The 15,577-nt window shown below is 55.8% G+C and overlaps 1 protein-coding gene across 2 annotated transcripts; it reads left to right on the top strand.

Moving 5' to 3' along the window:
* The first annotated feature begins 4,941 nt into the window (after nucleotides 1-4,941).
* On the top strand, nucleotides 4,942-14,503 carry TMEM191C (transmembrane protein 191C). 2 transcript variants are annotated; one of them, XM_078154481.1, is made up of 11 exons: nucleotides 4,942-5,200; nucleotides 5,903-6,027; nucleotides 11,102-11,225; nucleotides 11,322-11,372; nucleotides 11,748-11,825; nucleotides 11,927-11,983; nucleotides 12,272-12,331; nucleotides 12,469-12,527; nucleotides 12,634-12,706; nucleotides 12,938-12,978; nucleotides 13,129-14,503. In XM_078154481.1, exons 2-11 carry the CDS (start codon nucleotides 5,957-5,959, stop codon nucleotides 13,325-13,327), a joined length of 813 nt encoding a protein of 270 aa, XP_078010607.1. In that variant the 5' UTR covers nucleotides 4,942-5,200; nucleotides 5,903-5,956; the 3' UTR covers nucleotides 13,328-14,503. The 2 variants fall into 2 exon arrangements, with proteins under 2 accessions (XP_078010607.1, XP_020852238.1); XM_020996579.2 differs by lacking the exon at nucleotides 4,942-5,200 and having other exon boundaries at nucleotides 5,764-6,027.
* Nucleotides 14,504-15,577: the final 1,074 nt, after the last annotated feature.

Below are 15,577 nucleotides of genomic sequence, written 5' to 3'. Positions count from 1 at the left end.
GCAGGGCCTCGGACGCCTGATCCAAACCAAAGTGTTTCCAAGTCTTCCCAGGGGTGGGGATGGACATTCGCAGAGCACGCCCCGTAGCCTCCCCTTGAAAGGGACAAGGCCTGGTGGCCGGAGCTGGGGCAGGAGTGCCCTCTTCTCCCAGGCTCTCTTTCTAATTTGTCTGTTGTTGTTTTATAAATTCTTTTTTTTTTTTAAGTTCAGACCAAATAGTCCTTGAGTCTTTGCCCCCTCCTCCCTTTTGAGAACGAACCTTCAGCTGAAACTGAGCCTGAGCTTGGGGGAGTGGAGGGTCCCCTGTCCTTCTCCCCCTCCACCGGGCCACTCCTTCAGCACTTAACCACACGACACAAAGTCTGTACTGCCGAGGATGGTGCGGGACCGCGCGCGCAGCGGCGAGCCCGGCGGGAGCGTCTCCTCCCTCGTGGCGCCGGCCTGATGCAGAGGAATGGGGACAAGCAGCGGGCGACTGAGCCTCCGAACTTCAGGGACGGGAGCACATGCCCCCGACACTCAATGACATTTGTACGACCTAGTATTGTATCCAACCTTAGTGTTGTATCGGAACATTTTCTGTATTTTAAATGAGAAAACAAAACACTAGTTTCATATTTAAGATTTTAAGGGTGGGGGTGGGGGGCAAACACTTTTCTGTTGGTTTGTTTTGTAACTTCATGTCATGGTGTGTGTGCGCGAGCGAGTGCTGGTGTGCGTGTGCGCGTGGAGATGATGAGCCTCATGGGGAGCGCAGGGGGCACGAGCAGAGAGGAGTGCGGGGCGACTGGGGGACTCTCGGCCTGGCTCGCTCCCGAAGGTCTTCAGAGAAACAGGAGATAGGAACACAGACAGCAGGCTTGGGGGGAGAGGAGAAGGGAGAGAAGCTCATACCCAAAATCACAAACCTGTTTTTAAACCAAAGCACATGTAAATGAGTATGGAACCTCACTTGGCTCACGAAAGATACGAATCTATTTCTCTCATTGTTTACATAAACTTGTACAGTTTCAGACCTCAGCAGATGGAAGGACCAGTCCCAATGCATCCCAGTTTTTCCACTCACAGCCCCCGGCCCCGGGGGATTTGCCTTATGCTCCCAGCAGCTCACAGGAGTCTTAGCGTGCTGGGGTGGCATGAGACCCTCTGGGCAGCTCCAACCCCCGACGGCACCAAAGAGCCTTGACCAGTCCTGGCCGGCTGGCCGAGATTGGCCGCAGGATCCCAAGTTTGGGCTTGGCACAGGGATGGGGGCCCCAGGGAGGACCAATATCAGGTGGGGGGGCTGCCTAGGGTGCCAGCCCCCCCCTTCGCCAAAGAGTGGAGCTTGTGTGGGTGGGTCTGGGCTGCGCCGGCTCCTGGCCCTTCTCAAAGATGGTGCAGACACTCTTTCACAGTGTTCTTTTTGTATCAATCTCTATGTGCAGTGATGAATGTATTTATTTCTCAGACTCGGGCACACTGGCCGCTTACACTGGCCAGCTCGGGCTGCAGGAGCAGCTCCTCCCGGATTGCAAAAAACAACACTAGAGACAAATGTAAAGGCAAGAACAGAACCTCAGAGACTTGGAGCAGCGTAGCCATGTGCCATGAGCCGGGGACCGGCCCTGTGTGGCCGTGCGGACGAGGCTTTGTCTCACTGGGTCTGTCCACAGTGGCCGCGCAACTTCTACCATTGATTGTGGCTTGTCAGTATTTGCTACTTTGGTGCAGGAGTGCAGGCTGGGCTGGAGGGAGTCGGGTGCAGTATGTCCGTCCATCCATTGTCTCACACACACACTCACACACACGCACGCACGCGCGCGCACCTGCACGCGCCCTGTGTCAGCAATAAGATTCCTGAGCAGTGCACCTCTCCTGGTGGCCAAAGAGAGGGCAGTGGAGGGACAGACGGGGGGGCCCCCCGGAGCATTCCTTTGCCCTCCATCTGAGACCAAGGGCCTCAACAGCATCTTAGAATCGTGTGCTGGGGGCAGGAATTTTCAGGCTAAAAATTCATGGCTCCTGATTCCAGGAGCCAGGGAGTGGGGATGGACACAGCCAGAGCCTCAATCTGACATTCCATGGAGGGGAGGGGGAGGAGAAAGAGGACTGGGAATGCCATCAGGACCCCCTCCAGCCTCATCCTTGCCAGTGGGGGGGAATGGCTTTCCTCCTCCCTAGTAGTTCCTGCCTTCACTTTTTCACCAGGAGCCCCCTCCCCCCCAGCCCCACTATTTATTGCTGTAATTTATTGACCTCAGAAATGCTGCATCAGGAGCTCGGGGCAAGGGGGATTCTCCAGGGCTCTCCCCACAGACACATAGTGGGGCCTCAGGGGGCCAGGTGCTGAGGGGAACCTCCCATGTCCCTCCCCGACTACTCAGTATTTGAGCCCTTGGGGCCTCAGGCTGGGGACTGACCCATTTTGCAAATACCTCGTCTTGGGGGTGGGAGGGTGTGGGTAGGGTTATAGCTGTTTTATTTAAGTCAAACTGGAAGAGGGATCTCCTGTTTCCTGGGAGGGCTAGGAGGGCTCCCAGGACTGCACTCCTGTACCAGCCACTGCCCTTGGCATCACTCAGCCCATTTCCCTCCAGATTTTGGAATTCAGGTCAGAGCCACTGGAACCTGTGGCTCCCAAGTGTCATAAGAGAAATTCAGAAAGTCTGATCTCCATTCAGAAGTGTGCAGTCTTAATGTACAGTAATGAGAAACTGCTATTTTATGATCTTTTCATTAAAAGCTTGGTTGAAAATGAACCTGTGTCCTTCGCGGCTTCTGTTCCAAGTTCATTCGACCTTTGGGTAAAGCCGGGCAAAGAACAAAAGGCCCTTCCCTTCCTGCAAAGGGAGCTGGCCCTGCCTTGTTCTGCAGATGAGGGGGCTTGAGCCTTACCCTGTCCCGCTGGCTTTCATTCCCCAGCTGGCCCCGTGGAGGGCTTCCTTTGGCCTGCCTCCATCCCCACCTGCCTTGATTTTGTTTTCATAGTTCGGTGCTTTTGAAGGTCTCTCTTGTGCCACTATTATCTGACGTGAGCCAGTAGGAAGAAGTGATTTGCCCCGAGTTAACAGCCTTTGGAAACGGTACATTACCCGTTGAGGAGGAAGTGTTGGCCGCCACTTGAACAGAGAGGCGATGCAGAGAGGTTAGTGTATGCTGTCACCATGGAGCATCAGGCTGCCGGGCTCTATCTGGCTTTTCAGAATGGAACCACAGAAGTTAACCTTGTCCTGCAATGTCTAGAGACCCCGTGGAGGAGTCACTTCTCAGGATCCGTTTCAAAGTGAGAGGGTCAAACTAAAATCACTAAGTAAGGCTGAATCTCCTGTCGGTCTGTGATCCTGAGACCTCAAAATCCCTTCGTTTTTCGTACAGACACTGGAGACCATGGGTATTCTTTCTGTACTGCCTGCACACCATTGCCTCTGGGAATCCTTTATCTTTGTGGTCTCTGAGCTCTGATTGAGCAGCATCTTCTTTTCTCCTAACCCCCACCCCCTTCATTGTCAATTGTAAGCCTTCTTGAAGGTCTCCTGCCCCTGCATGCTTCCAACTCACTTCCCTTCATTATGTGCCCTCTGGCCCTGGAAAGAAGACCATTCATTCCTTGCCTTAAAGCCATAGTCCAGAAACTTGCAGCCAGATCTGCAAAACCATCCCCCCCCCCCGACTTTTTTGCCTATTTGTGCCGTGCCCTTCCCTGAGGTGGGCACTGGGAAGGATGTATACCCAGGTCCAGATGGAAAGTGTTCACAAACTTACTGTCAGCAAATTGTACCTAGGGGAGACACCAATCGAGAGCTATGTGAGGCCCTAGGAAAGAGGCTCAGCCCCAGGAGCCCCTGGGAAATGTTTTATGGAGGGGGTGCCATTGGATCTGGGTCTTTGGAGGAATGAGAATGATCTCAACAGGTGTAAACGTGGGAGGGGGACATTCCAGTCACAGGAACAGCTGGAGCAAAGGGGGGAAGGGGAGGTGTGGGGGAGGGCAGACAAAGCCTGGGGATGATAAATTTGGCCGGGCCACATTATCCATGAAACAAGTGGGAGATGAGGCAGGAAAAGCAGACTCTGCACCTCCCTCAGTACCAAGCTACCATGTTAGGGTTCTGTCTCCTCCATGCAGGAGAGTCTCAAAGACGGCCCTGAATCTGGGGGACCCCTCCAACCTTCTGCCTCTTGGCCAACTGACTTGGGAAGTTATTCCTGACATTAAACTTAAACTTGTCCTTTGGAGACTTCCAGTCAGTGCCTTTGGTTCTGCCCTACGAGGGCCAAGTAAGTCTAGTTCTCCATTCGACAGAACCCTCCCACCTTGACCCTTGTCTTCCCTGAACTAGGTGAACATCCCCAGTTCATCCACCGACCCTCTGCTGGCACCTAGTAGGATCTTCCTCTAGACAAGTGCCAGCTTCTCAGCACCCTTCCTGCAACGTGGCCAGACCCGAGCTGATGTGGGGGGACCTGAAGAAGCAGAGTCAAGGTCTCCCCGAAACCTGCTTTTTCTACATCCAGGAAAGCAGCCCGAGGTCCCGAACGGGCAGATTGAACAAACAGTTGCTTCTCGTGAAGGTTTGCCACATGGCACCACCCACTTGGTTTCTTGTGTCATTGATGTTTTGGACCTACGGAAAGGAATTTATATTTGTCCTCATGACGTTTCACTACCTTAGTTTGGGTCTGTCAGCTCTCTGTCGAAAACTTTGTGGGTCCCAATTAAGACCTCCATCCGTTCCTCTGAACTTTAGGTATTTTCCCAGATTGGGTAAACAGACTGTGAAGCAGGTGCTTACCAGTATGATCATACTGATTTTACAGATGAGGACACCAAGGCTCCACCCTTTGGGCAAGTCCCAACCTCTCTGGGCCTGCCTCCTCTGACCCCGCCTCTGGATTCGGAGCCAGTCCCTTCATCCAGTCCTGTCTGTAGGGTCAGGAGCTTAACAGAAGCTGCATAGTAGGGGAGGGGTAGTCGATGATATATAAAGAAGCTAAACTGCCACCAGAAGTCTGGGAAATGTGACATCAGAGACCAAGTCAGAGAGGAAAAGGTGAAGCGTTTGCTCTGGGAGAGAGAGTCTTCAAAGCAGGACGGCCTGGCTGGGGACTGGGCCTGTGATGTCCAGGCCATCATATGGAAATGGGAAGCACCGAACCAGCCCTCGTTGACTTGGCAAACCCCATATTCATGTCATCCATGTTCTAATATTTAAAACCAGTAAGTCTGGCTGGGAGGGAGTGTGGAGGCCAGGGCTGTGGATTTGACCCCTCTGGTTTGGGGGTGCCCTGTGTACCAGTGTGCAGATCAGTAACATCTCCAGGGCATTGAGTGGTTAAGGGCTGTGCCCAGGGACGCGCAGCTACTTTTGTGTCAAGGCTAGACTTGGAACCCAGGCCAAGTCTGACTTGGGTTCATACGTTTATTATGTGTGAATCCACCTGGACTCCAGGATTGCAGAAAAGCTCCATGGGGTTTACTAGGAGTGGTGAGTGTAAACCAGGAAAAGGGCAGCAAGGGAGGGACGGGTGGTGGTGAGGAGGCTCCTAGGACTTTGGACCATGGAGTCAAATGCTGGTAGAGGGAGATTGACTGGGAAAACTGAGCAGGGGGTGCGAAGGACCCAAAGGTTACATAAGGGGTAAAGAGGGAGGGAAGTTGATGTGGGTCCTGGACTGAGCTCTGGAGAGAAGTCAATAAGGCCTTTATTAAGTGCCTACTGTGTGCCACGACCTGTGCACTGGAAGGAGGCTGGGGTGGGGCCCAGGCCATTGTGACACCTGATGACCCCTCAGAATGGGTCCAGGGCAGAGCTTGTCCTGGGCACCGAGGGCTTGGTCAGGGCCGGACTGGGCCAGGCTCGGTTAGGAGGGGATCTGGCCGGGCAGACACATGGCAGAAGCTGAAGAAATTCTGCTCCAGCTTCAGAAAGACAACAGAGATGGACGGCTGAGGAAGCAGGAGCTGGAGGAGCTGATGAGGATCTTGGAGACAGAAAGCGATAGCCTGGTTCTGACACTGAGGAGCTTGAGGGAGCGGGAGCGCAGGTGAGCCTCCCCTCCCCCACCCCAGGAGGCCTGTGGAGGCAGGAGCTGCGAGGAGGTTGGGGGGACGGCAGATGGAGGAGCCTCCCCAGAGAGGGGCCGGGAGGGGCGTCAGGCCCCTCATTTAACAGGGAAGGAAACAGGCTTGGAGAGGGGAAGGGGCTTCCTAAGGCCACGGGAGCATTAATAGAATCCCAGAGTTCTAGAGCCAGGGAGGAGCCTGAGAGACCCTCTGGTGTGGACTCTTTCATTATTCATCCAGGTAAACTGAGTCCCCGTTTTTGCTTTGATTTTTAAAATTTTGTAAATCATATTGAGGCGTTTCATTTTTACATCATGGGCATTGCTAGAAATATCTCCAGCCCAGACCCCAAGAAGTTTGGAGGTGCGTGTGCAGAAGAGGGAAGCTGAAAGAGAAATTGAATTAATAAGTATGGGGAATGGGCACTTGAGGGAATATTTGCTAAACGTTTATTAAGCACCTGCTGCATGTTTGGCACTGGGGAAATGAAGAAGAATGAGGATCCAGTCTCCCTCAGTCAATTAAGGAGTATTTATCCAGGGCTTACTCCATGCTAGGCTCTGGTGGAATACAAGGAAAAAGCACAGTCCCTCTCCTTAGGGAATAAACATTTATTAAGCACCTACTGTATTCCAGGCGCTGTGCCAAGAGCTTGGGGTACAAAAAAGACCAAAGCACTCATGGTGCTTACAATCTTAAATAAGGCAGAAGTGGGCAGGAGAAATAGCAAATCATCCACATTGGGATGGAGGGGTCCCAGAGGGCTTCCTGGACAAGGTGGGCTTTTAGCTAGCCAGGGAGGTCAGTGGGCATTGGAGAAGGGAGAACATTGCAGGCATGGGGGACAGACAGAGGATGCCCAGAGCCGAGAGAGGGAGGGTCTTGTTCGTGGAACGCAGCCCAGGGCTCCCTGGATGGAAGAGTACGTGGTGGGGAGGAAGGTGGGAGAAGACCAGGAAGGTAGGACGGGGCAGGCAACGAAGGACTTTGAAGGCCAGAGCAATTTGTATTTGACCCTGGGGGCAATAGGGAGCCGCTGGGGTGATATGGTCAGACCTGAGCTTCAGAAAAGTCACTTTGGCTCCTGAATAGAGGATGGACTGGAGAAGGGAGAGACTGGAGGCAGACAGGACTGCCCCCTCCCTCCGGAAGCTATTGCAATAGTCCAGGTGTGAGGTGATAAGAGCCTGGATAGGGTAGGGGCCATGTCTGTCAAAGAAGAGGAGGGGAATATTGAAGAGATGGTGCAAAGGTGAAATTGATGAGAGATGTCACAAAGGTGAAATCAAAAGGCCTTGGCACCATATTGGATATATTGGGGGGGGGTGAGAGACAGGAGTCCAGCATGATGACTCCTGGGTTGGGAGACAGAGGGACTAGGAGGAGGGTGGTTCCCTGGACAGCAGTAGGGAAGGGTGGGAGTGATGGAGGGATTAGGAGAGAAGAGAATGTATTCTGTCTTGAATATACTGAGTTTTAAGACTTCTACTGGACATACAGTTGGAGATTTGAGGTTGGAGGTCAGTAGAGAGATTGAGGCAGAAAAGGTAGATTTCAGTCATCAGCACAGAGATGGTCATTAAATCGATGGAAGTTGATAAGATCACCCAGTGAGTATAGAGGGAGAAGAGAAGGGGGCCCAGGACTGAGCCCTAAGGGACACCTACAGCGAGAAGGTGTGAACTGGAAGAGGAGACAGAGGAGGAGGAGTGTCAGAGGTGAGAGGAGAACCGGGATGCGTGGGTGGAAGAGAAGAGAAAAGAGAGAGAGAGAGAGAGAGAGAGAGAGAGAGAGAGAGAGACAGAGAGAGAGAGACAGAGAGAGGCAGAGAGAGAGGAGGGAGAAAGAGAGGGAGGAAGGGAGGGAGGGGGAGAGAGAGACAGGGAGGGAGGGAAGGAGAGAGAGGGAGAGGGAAAGAGAGGGAGGGAGGAAGAGAGAGAGGGAGAGGGAAAGAGGGAGAGAGAGACAGAGAGAGAGAGAGAGAGGAGGGAGAAAGAGAGGGAGGGAGGGGGAGAGAGGGGGAGAGAGAGAGAGGGAGGGAAGGACAGAGAGGGAGGGAGGAAGAGAGAGAGGGAGGGAGGAAGAGAGAGAGGGAGAGGGAAAGAGGGAGGGAGGGAGGAAGACAGAGGGAGAGAAGGGAGGGGGAAAGAGGAAGAGCGAGAGAGAAGAGGGAGGGGGAGAGGGGGGAGAGGGAGGGAGAGAGAGAGAAGGGAGAGGGAAAGAGAGGGAGGAAGGGAGGAAGAGAGAGAGAAAAGGGAGAGGGAAAAACAGGGAGGGAGGGAGGAAGAGAGAGAGATCCTGAAAACCTAGATAAGCTCAAAGAGGAGAGAGTGACCAGGGTCGGAGGCTGCAGGTCAGAGGTCAAGGATGGGATAAAAGGCCACTGGGCTTGGTAACTGAGAGGTCCTTCACTGGACAGAGCAGTCCCACTGGATGCCAGACTGGAGAGAGCCTAAGCCAGTAAGTGGAGAGGAAATAGAGGCCCCTGATGGAGTGTCCTTCATGAGTTCAGCCACCCAAGGCGGGTCAGACAGGGGCCGTTAGTGGGGCTGGGTGGGTGAGCTGAGGGCTCTTGAGAAAGGGGGACATGGGCAGTCTTGGTGTCCAGTAGACAGGGAAAGACTGAAGCCAAATGAGACAAAGAGGCTGCATTGGGTCAGTCTGCTGGAGGAACCAGACGGTGTGGGGTCGCTGGTGTGTGTCTGAGGAGAAGGGCTACCTCACTGTGTGAGGTAGGGCCGAAGGAGGAGGGAGGGGAGGAAGGTGTCTGGGGGGTGGGAGAGGAGAAGCAGGGGAGAACAGGGAGCCTCACGTAAATGGCTGGCCTCCATTTTTTCAGTAAAATAGGAGGCAGAGTTTTCAGCGGAGAATCAGGGTAAGAGTTCCAAGATTCATTCTTCATCCAATAAGCGTCTAGTATATGTCAGGTCTGGAAATTCCAAGATGAAAACAAGACAGTGTTTGCCATCAGAAAGCTGTGGAAGGCCCAGCTGTTGGACAGTGTTTCTGGTGGAACTCGCCTCCGTGTGATGTCTACCCTTCCTCTGCCCTCTGAGGCCAGGCAGGCGCTGGCTGATTCTTCTGCCCCAGGGCATCCCTACAGATACTTGAAAGCAGCCATCATTCCTCCGTTCCCCCCCCCCCAAGCCTTCTCCAGCCTAAGTGAAATCAGTTCCTTGAACTGACCCTCATCTGCGAAGGGCCCCGGTCCTCTCCCCATCCTGAGATTCCCCTCTGGAGACTCATCTACCAGCCTCCTCCTCCAGCTGGGGCCCTGTGGAGTGCAGCACACCCCTCTTTTGCTAAGACTGTGGCTGGCTTTGTGGGGCCTTCTCGATGGCCAGATCACACTGTGGAGTAGGAAATTATGCAATAGATTCCCCCCCCAAATCAATGGAGGGACCTTACTAGATTTCACCTTCCCAAAGAGAAGCAGAATACAGAAGCAGCCAGAAAGCTGGAGCCCCAGGGCCAGGAGGATCTGGGTTCTGATCCTGCCTCTGACCCATCCCTCGCCCTCTCACTCATGAGGCTCTCTGATGCAGAGAAGGTGCCAGCCCCCACTTCTTCCCCAGGGAGATTCCGGTGTGTGACTCAGGAGATGGTGGCAACAGTTCCCGTCCCTGATTTCATCTTACTGGATTCCAGCTTGTTGAAATCCTTTTTGGATCCCAGTTCTGCCATCTGCAATGTGGGCCTTCAACTCTTTCTGGCATCATCAGCCCTGGTAAACGTTCTGGACGGGACTATGCCAAGGCCAGAGCCCGGGGCACACGGGGCCTGGGGCTCTCCCACCAAGCTGTCGTCTCCTCAGTCGGGGCTCCTGCTGGCTTCCAGCCATTCCTGCAGCCCACTTACTGTGCAGGGGCTGGCGTGATCCCAGCTAGGGAGCTCCCGAGCATCTTCGGGGCTGAACACCTCTCACCAGGCTGCCTTCTAGACCTCGCCACCTTGGTCACCACTGACAGACTCTGTTCTGGATGAGCCCAGGCTCCCCCTTCCTCATGATCCAGCTGCCCTAGTCCAAGGCCCCACAAGTCCCCACTGTCCTAGCCTTGAGCTCGGCTCGGCACCTTCAGTCAGGTCTTCTGAAGTCGAGCCAGGCTCTTATCCCTAGACAAGAATACCAGATGTCACAGCAGGGGGAGGGACGTCCGAGGCCACCCTGGGGGGTAATGGGAACACAATTTAAATGCTGCCAAGCACTTTCAGTGCACTGTGCTGTTTGATCCTGAGGTAGGCACGACAGGGGCTGTTATCCCCACTTGATAGATGGAGGAACTGAGGCTGAGGTTAGGAGCCATGCTTCACTCCACTGTCCCTGACCAGTGGTCATCCTAACTCCACTGGGAGACCTTCCGGGGGAAAGGGACTCAGGCCTCCCCAGAGGGACAACGAGCCCAGAGCAGCCTGGCAAGAGGACTCCGTCGGTGGGGATCCCTGCCCAGCAATGCAGTGAGATGACAGATGGCCCGATCCATAGCTGGCCTCCTCCTCTGACCTGGACACTTCTGCCACTTCCCTAAGCTCTTCTCCCGTTCTCTGACCATCCCCAGAAGTCCTGCTACAGCCTGGACACACCTGCCGCCTCTGACCGGAACCCCAACCTAGAAGGCCCCGGGCCAGAGGAGATCGTCTGCCCTTGTGTGCTCATAGATGCAGGCTGGCACAAAGCCACCAACAGAACGGGCTGGCCTGAGGGACCCAGGAGGGAGAAGGATGGGGAGGAGGGGGAGGAAGAGCAGGAGAAAGAGGAGGAAAAGGGGGAATAGGGGAGGAGGAAGAGGGGGAGAGGCTGCTTCTTCTGCTCGGCTCCCTCCAGGCCTAGTCCAGGGCTTGGTACTCGGGAGCTGCTTCCTAGGTGCCCGTATGTTGAATGAGGGGGGTGGAGGCAGAAGGAGGGTGGGACAATTTCATTTTAGCTCCGTGTCCCCAGCTCCCAGTACAGCCTGGTACACAGTAGGTGCTTAATAAAGACCTGTTGGGTTGGCTTAGAGGAGAGGCAGCACAACGCCGTTCCCCAGACTCCTCACACTCAGTGCCTGCCTCCCGTAGCCTCCAGCGGAGGCTGAACCAGGCGGCCGGGGCCCTCAGAGGGGAGGCCGAGGACGTGGTCAAGAGCCGAGCGGCCCGCATCCTGGAGCTCACCGCTGGCGCTGCCGAGCAAAAGCTTATCCTGGTGAGGGGTCGGGGAGCTGGGGCTGGGGCCGGGGGCCGGGGGCTCGAGCCCGACCCTGCCCTTTCCTTGACTCTCGGGCCGTCGGCTCTTCTTCAGGAGAGGAAGAACCAGTTACTTCAAGAAGAATGGGAAGAGCTTTCCAGTCAGGTACGGGGTCTGGGGGTGGGGGGTAGGGAGTAGGAAGACAGCCAAAGCCTTGAGCGACGGCGAAGCGCAGGGGCCAGGGCCGCACGCAAAGGACAGCTTGGTCCTCTCGGCGAGCCCCAGGGCGCGTCACTGGGCCTCTCTGGCCTGGCCCGTATGATTTCTGAGGGCCCCCCTGGCCCCAGCCACGTGCCTCCCTCGCTAAGCCTCAGTTTCCCCAGCTGTATGGGGTGTGTGCGGACTATATTATGACCTGACGTAGTCCCCCCCCACCTCCCTCTCCCCCCAGAACGACGCGAGAGCGCTTGAGATTCATGGACACCCCCTCCCTGGCTCTCTCGGCCTCCTCCGGACCCCACTTGTCTCCTCTTCCCGCAGCTTTTCTACTACGGGGGGGAGCAGCAGTGTCGGCGGAGGCAGCACCGACGCCTGCAGGCGGAGCTGCTGAGCCTACAGGTGGGTGGGGGCCGGGGGGCGGGGGGCAGGGACGGGTCCCCCGCCGGGGCTCCGGCCACGGCCAAGCAGTGCCTGACCCGGCCCTTCTGTTCTTTGTGTAGAAACAGCTGGAGATCATGGAGTCGAGATCCGCCCTCCAGGCGGAGGGGATCCAGAAGGTGAGTGTGAGCATGTGTGTGCGTGTGTGTGCGCTCATTCGCGTGTGTGTGGGGGTTCAGGATCCCAAGGGGGTCCGTGTGTGTGTCTGTGTGTGCGTGCGTGTGTGTGTGTGTCTGTGCATTGGGGGGGTTCAGGCTCCCAGTGGGGTCCGTGTGAGTGTGTATGTGTGTGTGCGTGTGTGTGTACATTGGGCGGGTTCAGGCTCCCAATGGGGGTCCGTGTGTGTCTTTGGGAGCCAGAGTGGGGCAGCTGCTGGGTTTCTAACCATCCCTCCCCCCTCTTACTAGGGAACCATGCAGAAGGAGGAGGCCTGGGCCAGCTTCCAGGAGCAGAGCGGGGTCCTTCAGGTGCGGCCATCCGTGTCTTCCAATTGCCCCCGCCCCCGTCCCCGCCCCACCGGAGAGCCCGGGGCCAGGATGCCCCCCCCACCCCCTCCCGCTCCTTCTGCGGCAGTGAAGTGATGCCCCTCCCCCCTTGGCGGCAGGAGCTCCAGGTCAAGGTGATGGAAGTGGCCTCGGTCCTGGACCGAGAAGGGATGGATCTGTAAGTTCCCTGAGCCTGAAGGGGAACGGGCCGGGGCTGGGGCTGGGGGTGAGGGGCAGGAGCCAGGGCCCAGCTCGGCCTCTGACTCCGGTCCTGTTCTTGGCAGGAAGTCCGGGCAGATTTCCTCCATGGCCAAAACCCCAGGTTCCCTCATGGAGGAGGTGGCTGAAGCCAATTACGTGAGTAGGAAGGGAGGCCGGCGGGGATCCAGGTCCGCGGAGGCCACACCCTGCACCCCCTCAAACCTTGGTGGCCCCTGGGTCCAGCGCCTTCCTCCCAATGACCAGGTGGAGGCCTGGACGGGGAGGCCAGGCAGCGGTGGGGTGCTGACCCAAACTAGATCCGCCCACTGCAGTCCGGGATCCATTCGACGGCCTCCCGGCCTCAATCCACTCTCTTTCTTTTGGCAGGAAAACAGGCTGAACAGCCCTGGGCATGTATCGGGGCTCAGGTGAGGGGGGGCTGGGGGTGGGCGGCCCAGGGCATCCTTCCTCCTCTCTCCTCTTTCCTCCTCCCTCCTCCCATCTCTCTCTTCCTCCCCTCCCTCCTCCCTCCTCCAGCCCTGGTCATGTTTCCTGATCTCTGCCCCACCCCTCCTCAGGCTCCTGGCAATCCTGGGGCTTCGGCTGCTGCTTCCCCTGTGGTTCCTGAGCCTACCCCTGTTCTACCTTAACCTGATCAACCCCGACGCCATCCGAGAGGCCCTCCCTCGCCTGTGCTCACAGGACACCTTCCGCCGCTTGCGATACACGCTTTCGCCCCTGCTTGAACTCCAGACCAACAGGCTGCTGCCCACTTAGGCCTGGCCCAAGGCAGCCCCGACCCCCTCATCTCCTCCTCCTCATTGGCAGTGCCCGAGCCCCATCCTTGCCCCACCCTCACCCAGCCTAGTCTCACCTTACCTCCTCCTGCCTCCTCTCAGCCTAGCCTGTCCTCACCATAGTCCAGTACCAACCTTATCCGATCTCCCCTCTCCTGTCCTCTCCTCCTCACCTCCCCTTATCCTCATCCCCAACACCACCTGCTGTCCTCCCATCTATCCTCTCTGCCCTCCTGGCCCATCCCTTCCCCTTCCCATCATCCTCTTCTCCCCACCCCTCTCTCCTCTATTCCTGTTTCCAGACCTATCCCCATCTCACCCAATTCCCATCCCAGCTCCCTCCAATTTCTATCTTCCCATTATCCCCATCCCCATCTCCTCCCACCCTCTTCCCTCTCCTCTCCCCATTGCTTCCTATCCCAATCCCATCCTGTTCTCACCATATTTTCATCCCTATTCCATCTCTATCCCATCTAATCCCACCTCCACCTCCTTCCATCCCACTACCTTCTCAATCTCATCCCATCCCCCTCATCCCATTCCCAACCCCATCTCTCCCCTCCCTGTCTTCTCCCAGCTCATCTCATCCCTACCTCATTTCCCCCTTTAATAACTGAATCCAACACTCCCCGTTCCTGTCTCCAGCTCAACCTCCCTCCACCCCAAACTCATCCCCCATCTAACTCTCTCCCCTCTCATCTACAACCCTGTGACCAGTCCAACCCAATCCTACCGTATGACAGCTTCCTTCCCAAGCCAAGCCGGCTGTGTACCCATCCCTAAACCCATGGTCACATCTGATGCTTCACCATATTATCCACCAAACTGCCCTCCCCTCCACCCTAGCCAAGCCCCAGATCCCTCTTCCTATACTTCTCCCTTCCCATCTGCCTCTTCTTGCTGTCCCCAAGCCCACTGCACTCCAAATCCTTATCTCTAGCCCCATCCCATCCCTTCCCATTCCCACCTCAGTCATCCATTCCATCTCCCTACAAATCTCTCCACTCCTCAGATCCACTCTCCCATTTCCTGGCTCTGACTTTGACTTTAGGGACAGGGGTGAAATCTCTCCCTATACCCCATGGATTGTGTATGTCCCTGTATTGATCGTGGATTAATGGATCTGGACTCAAATTGGAAATATGTGAGTGCATATATGTGTGTATGAATATGTATGTGAGTGCATGTGTGCATACATGAGCGTGTGAGTGCATATGTGAGTACATGTGTGTGTGAATGTGAGTGTGAGAGTGTGTGTGTGTGTGTGTGTGTGTGTGTGTGTGTGTGTCCCACCCTGAGTGGGAGAGGAGGCACGTCCTGACATGGTGCACAGCCCAAGTCCCAGGCTATGCAGGCACTACCCCCAGCTGTTCTGTGCCTGGCCTTGTTTGGGGTCCCTTTGTTTTTTCACCTGGAGGCCCCTGGACTGGCCCAAAGTGGTTCCTCCTTCTCTGCCACCACCCATGTTCCTCTCCCCTCTGGCCTGCCCTGCAGCCCTCAAGTTGTCTCCCAGTGTCCTCCCTTTCCTTCCCCCCCAAAGCAGTCAGAGAATCCTAGATTTTCAGGGTGGGAGGGACCTCAGGAGCCAGAGCCCAACTCATACCTGAAAACATTCCCTCGGCAGCATTAAATACAAGTGGGTATCTGGCCTCTGCCCGTAGACCTCTGGTGCTGGGGAGCTCACCACTTCCTGAGGCTGCCCAGAGTACTTTGGAAGGGCAGCTTTTACTGGGAGGGAGTTTTTCTTTACATCTAGCCTAAATCTGCCCCTGCAACTTTGACCCTCCCTCTGGGCAGGACACTGGAAGGGTTCCTGCTGGTTCTGACTTCAAGTAAGGATAAGGAAACCCCCAATGCTGAAGTTACGGGAGGGGGGTTCCAGGCAGCCGTGCCATTCATCCAAGAACTCATAGACCTGCTTTCATCATTATCCCCCCTTCCCAACCATGACCTTGGGCAAATCACCCTCTCTGGGCCTCAGTTTCCTCATCTGTAAAATAAGGGGGCTCTGATGATATGATCTCCTAAGAGCAAAAGGGGCCAGTCCCTGCCCAGCCCCACCATCCCTGGTTCCCCTTTCTCTGGTTCAACCATTTACTGTGTCCAGAGCGCTGAGCTGGGCTGGAAGAGACATGATTCAGCTGACAGGGTCGCTGTCTTCAATGAGTTTACAATGATAGGGGCATGAGACAGACATAACCTTGGATCCCCCAAATTAGGTGATAAATGC

The sequence above is a fragment of the Phascolarctos cinereus genome, unplaced genomic scaffold (genome assembly GCF_003287225.1).
Source record: "Phascolarctos cinereus isolate Bilbo 61053 unplaced genomic scaffold, phaCin_HiC Scaffold_4;HRSCAF=312, whole genome shotgun sequence".
NCBI lineage: Eukaryota > Metazoa > Chordata > Mammalia > Diprotodontia > Phascolarctidae > Phascolarctos > Phascolarctos cinereus.
This window is presented reverse-complemented; position numbering and strand designations above follow the sequence as displayed.

Excerpts from the sequence above, each read along its gene's own strand:
- TMEM191C (XM_020996579.2), top strand. The coding sequence starts at position 5,873 with ATGGCAGAAGCTGAAGAAATTCTGCTCCAGCTTCAGAAAGACAACAGA. Across the intron at positions 12,332-12,468 it reads AGCAGAGCGGGGTCCTTCAG|GAGCTCCAGGTCAAGGTGAT; the intron begins GTGCGGCCATCC and ends CCTTGGCGGCAG. Across the intron at positions 12,979-13,128 it reads GGGCATGTATCGGGGCTCAG|GCTCCTGGCAATCCTGGGGC; the intron begins GTGAGGGGGGGC and ends ACCCCTCCTCAG.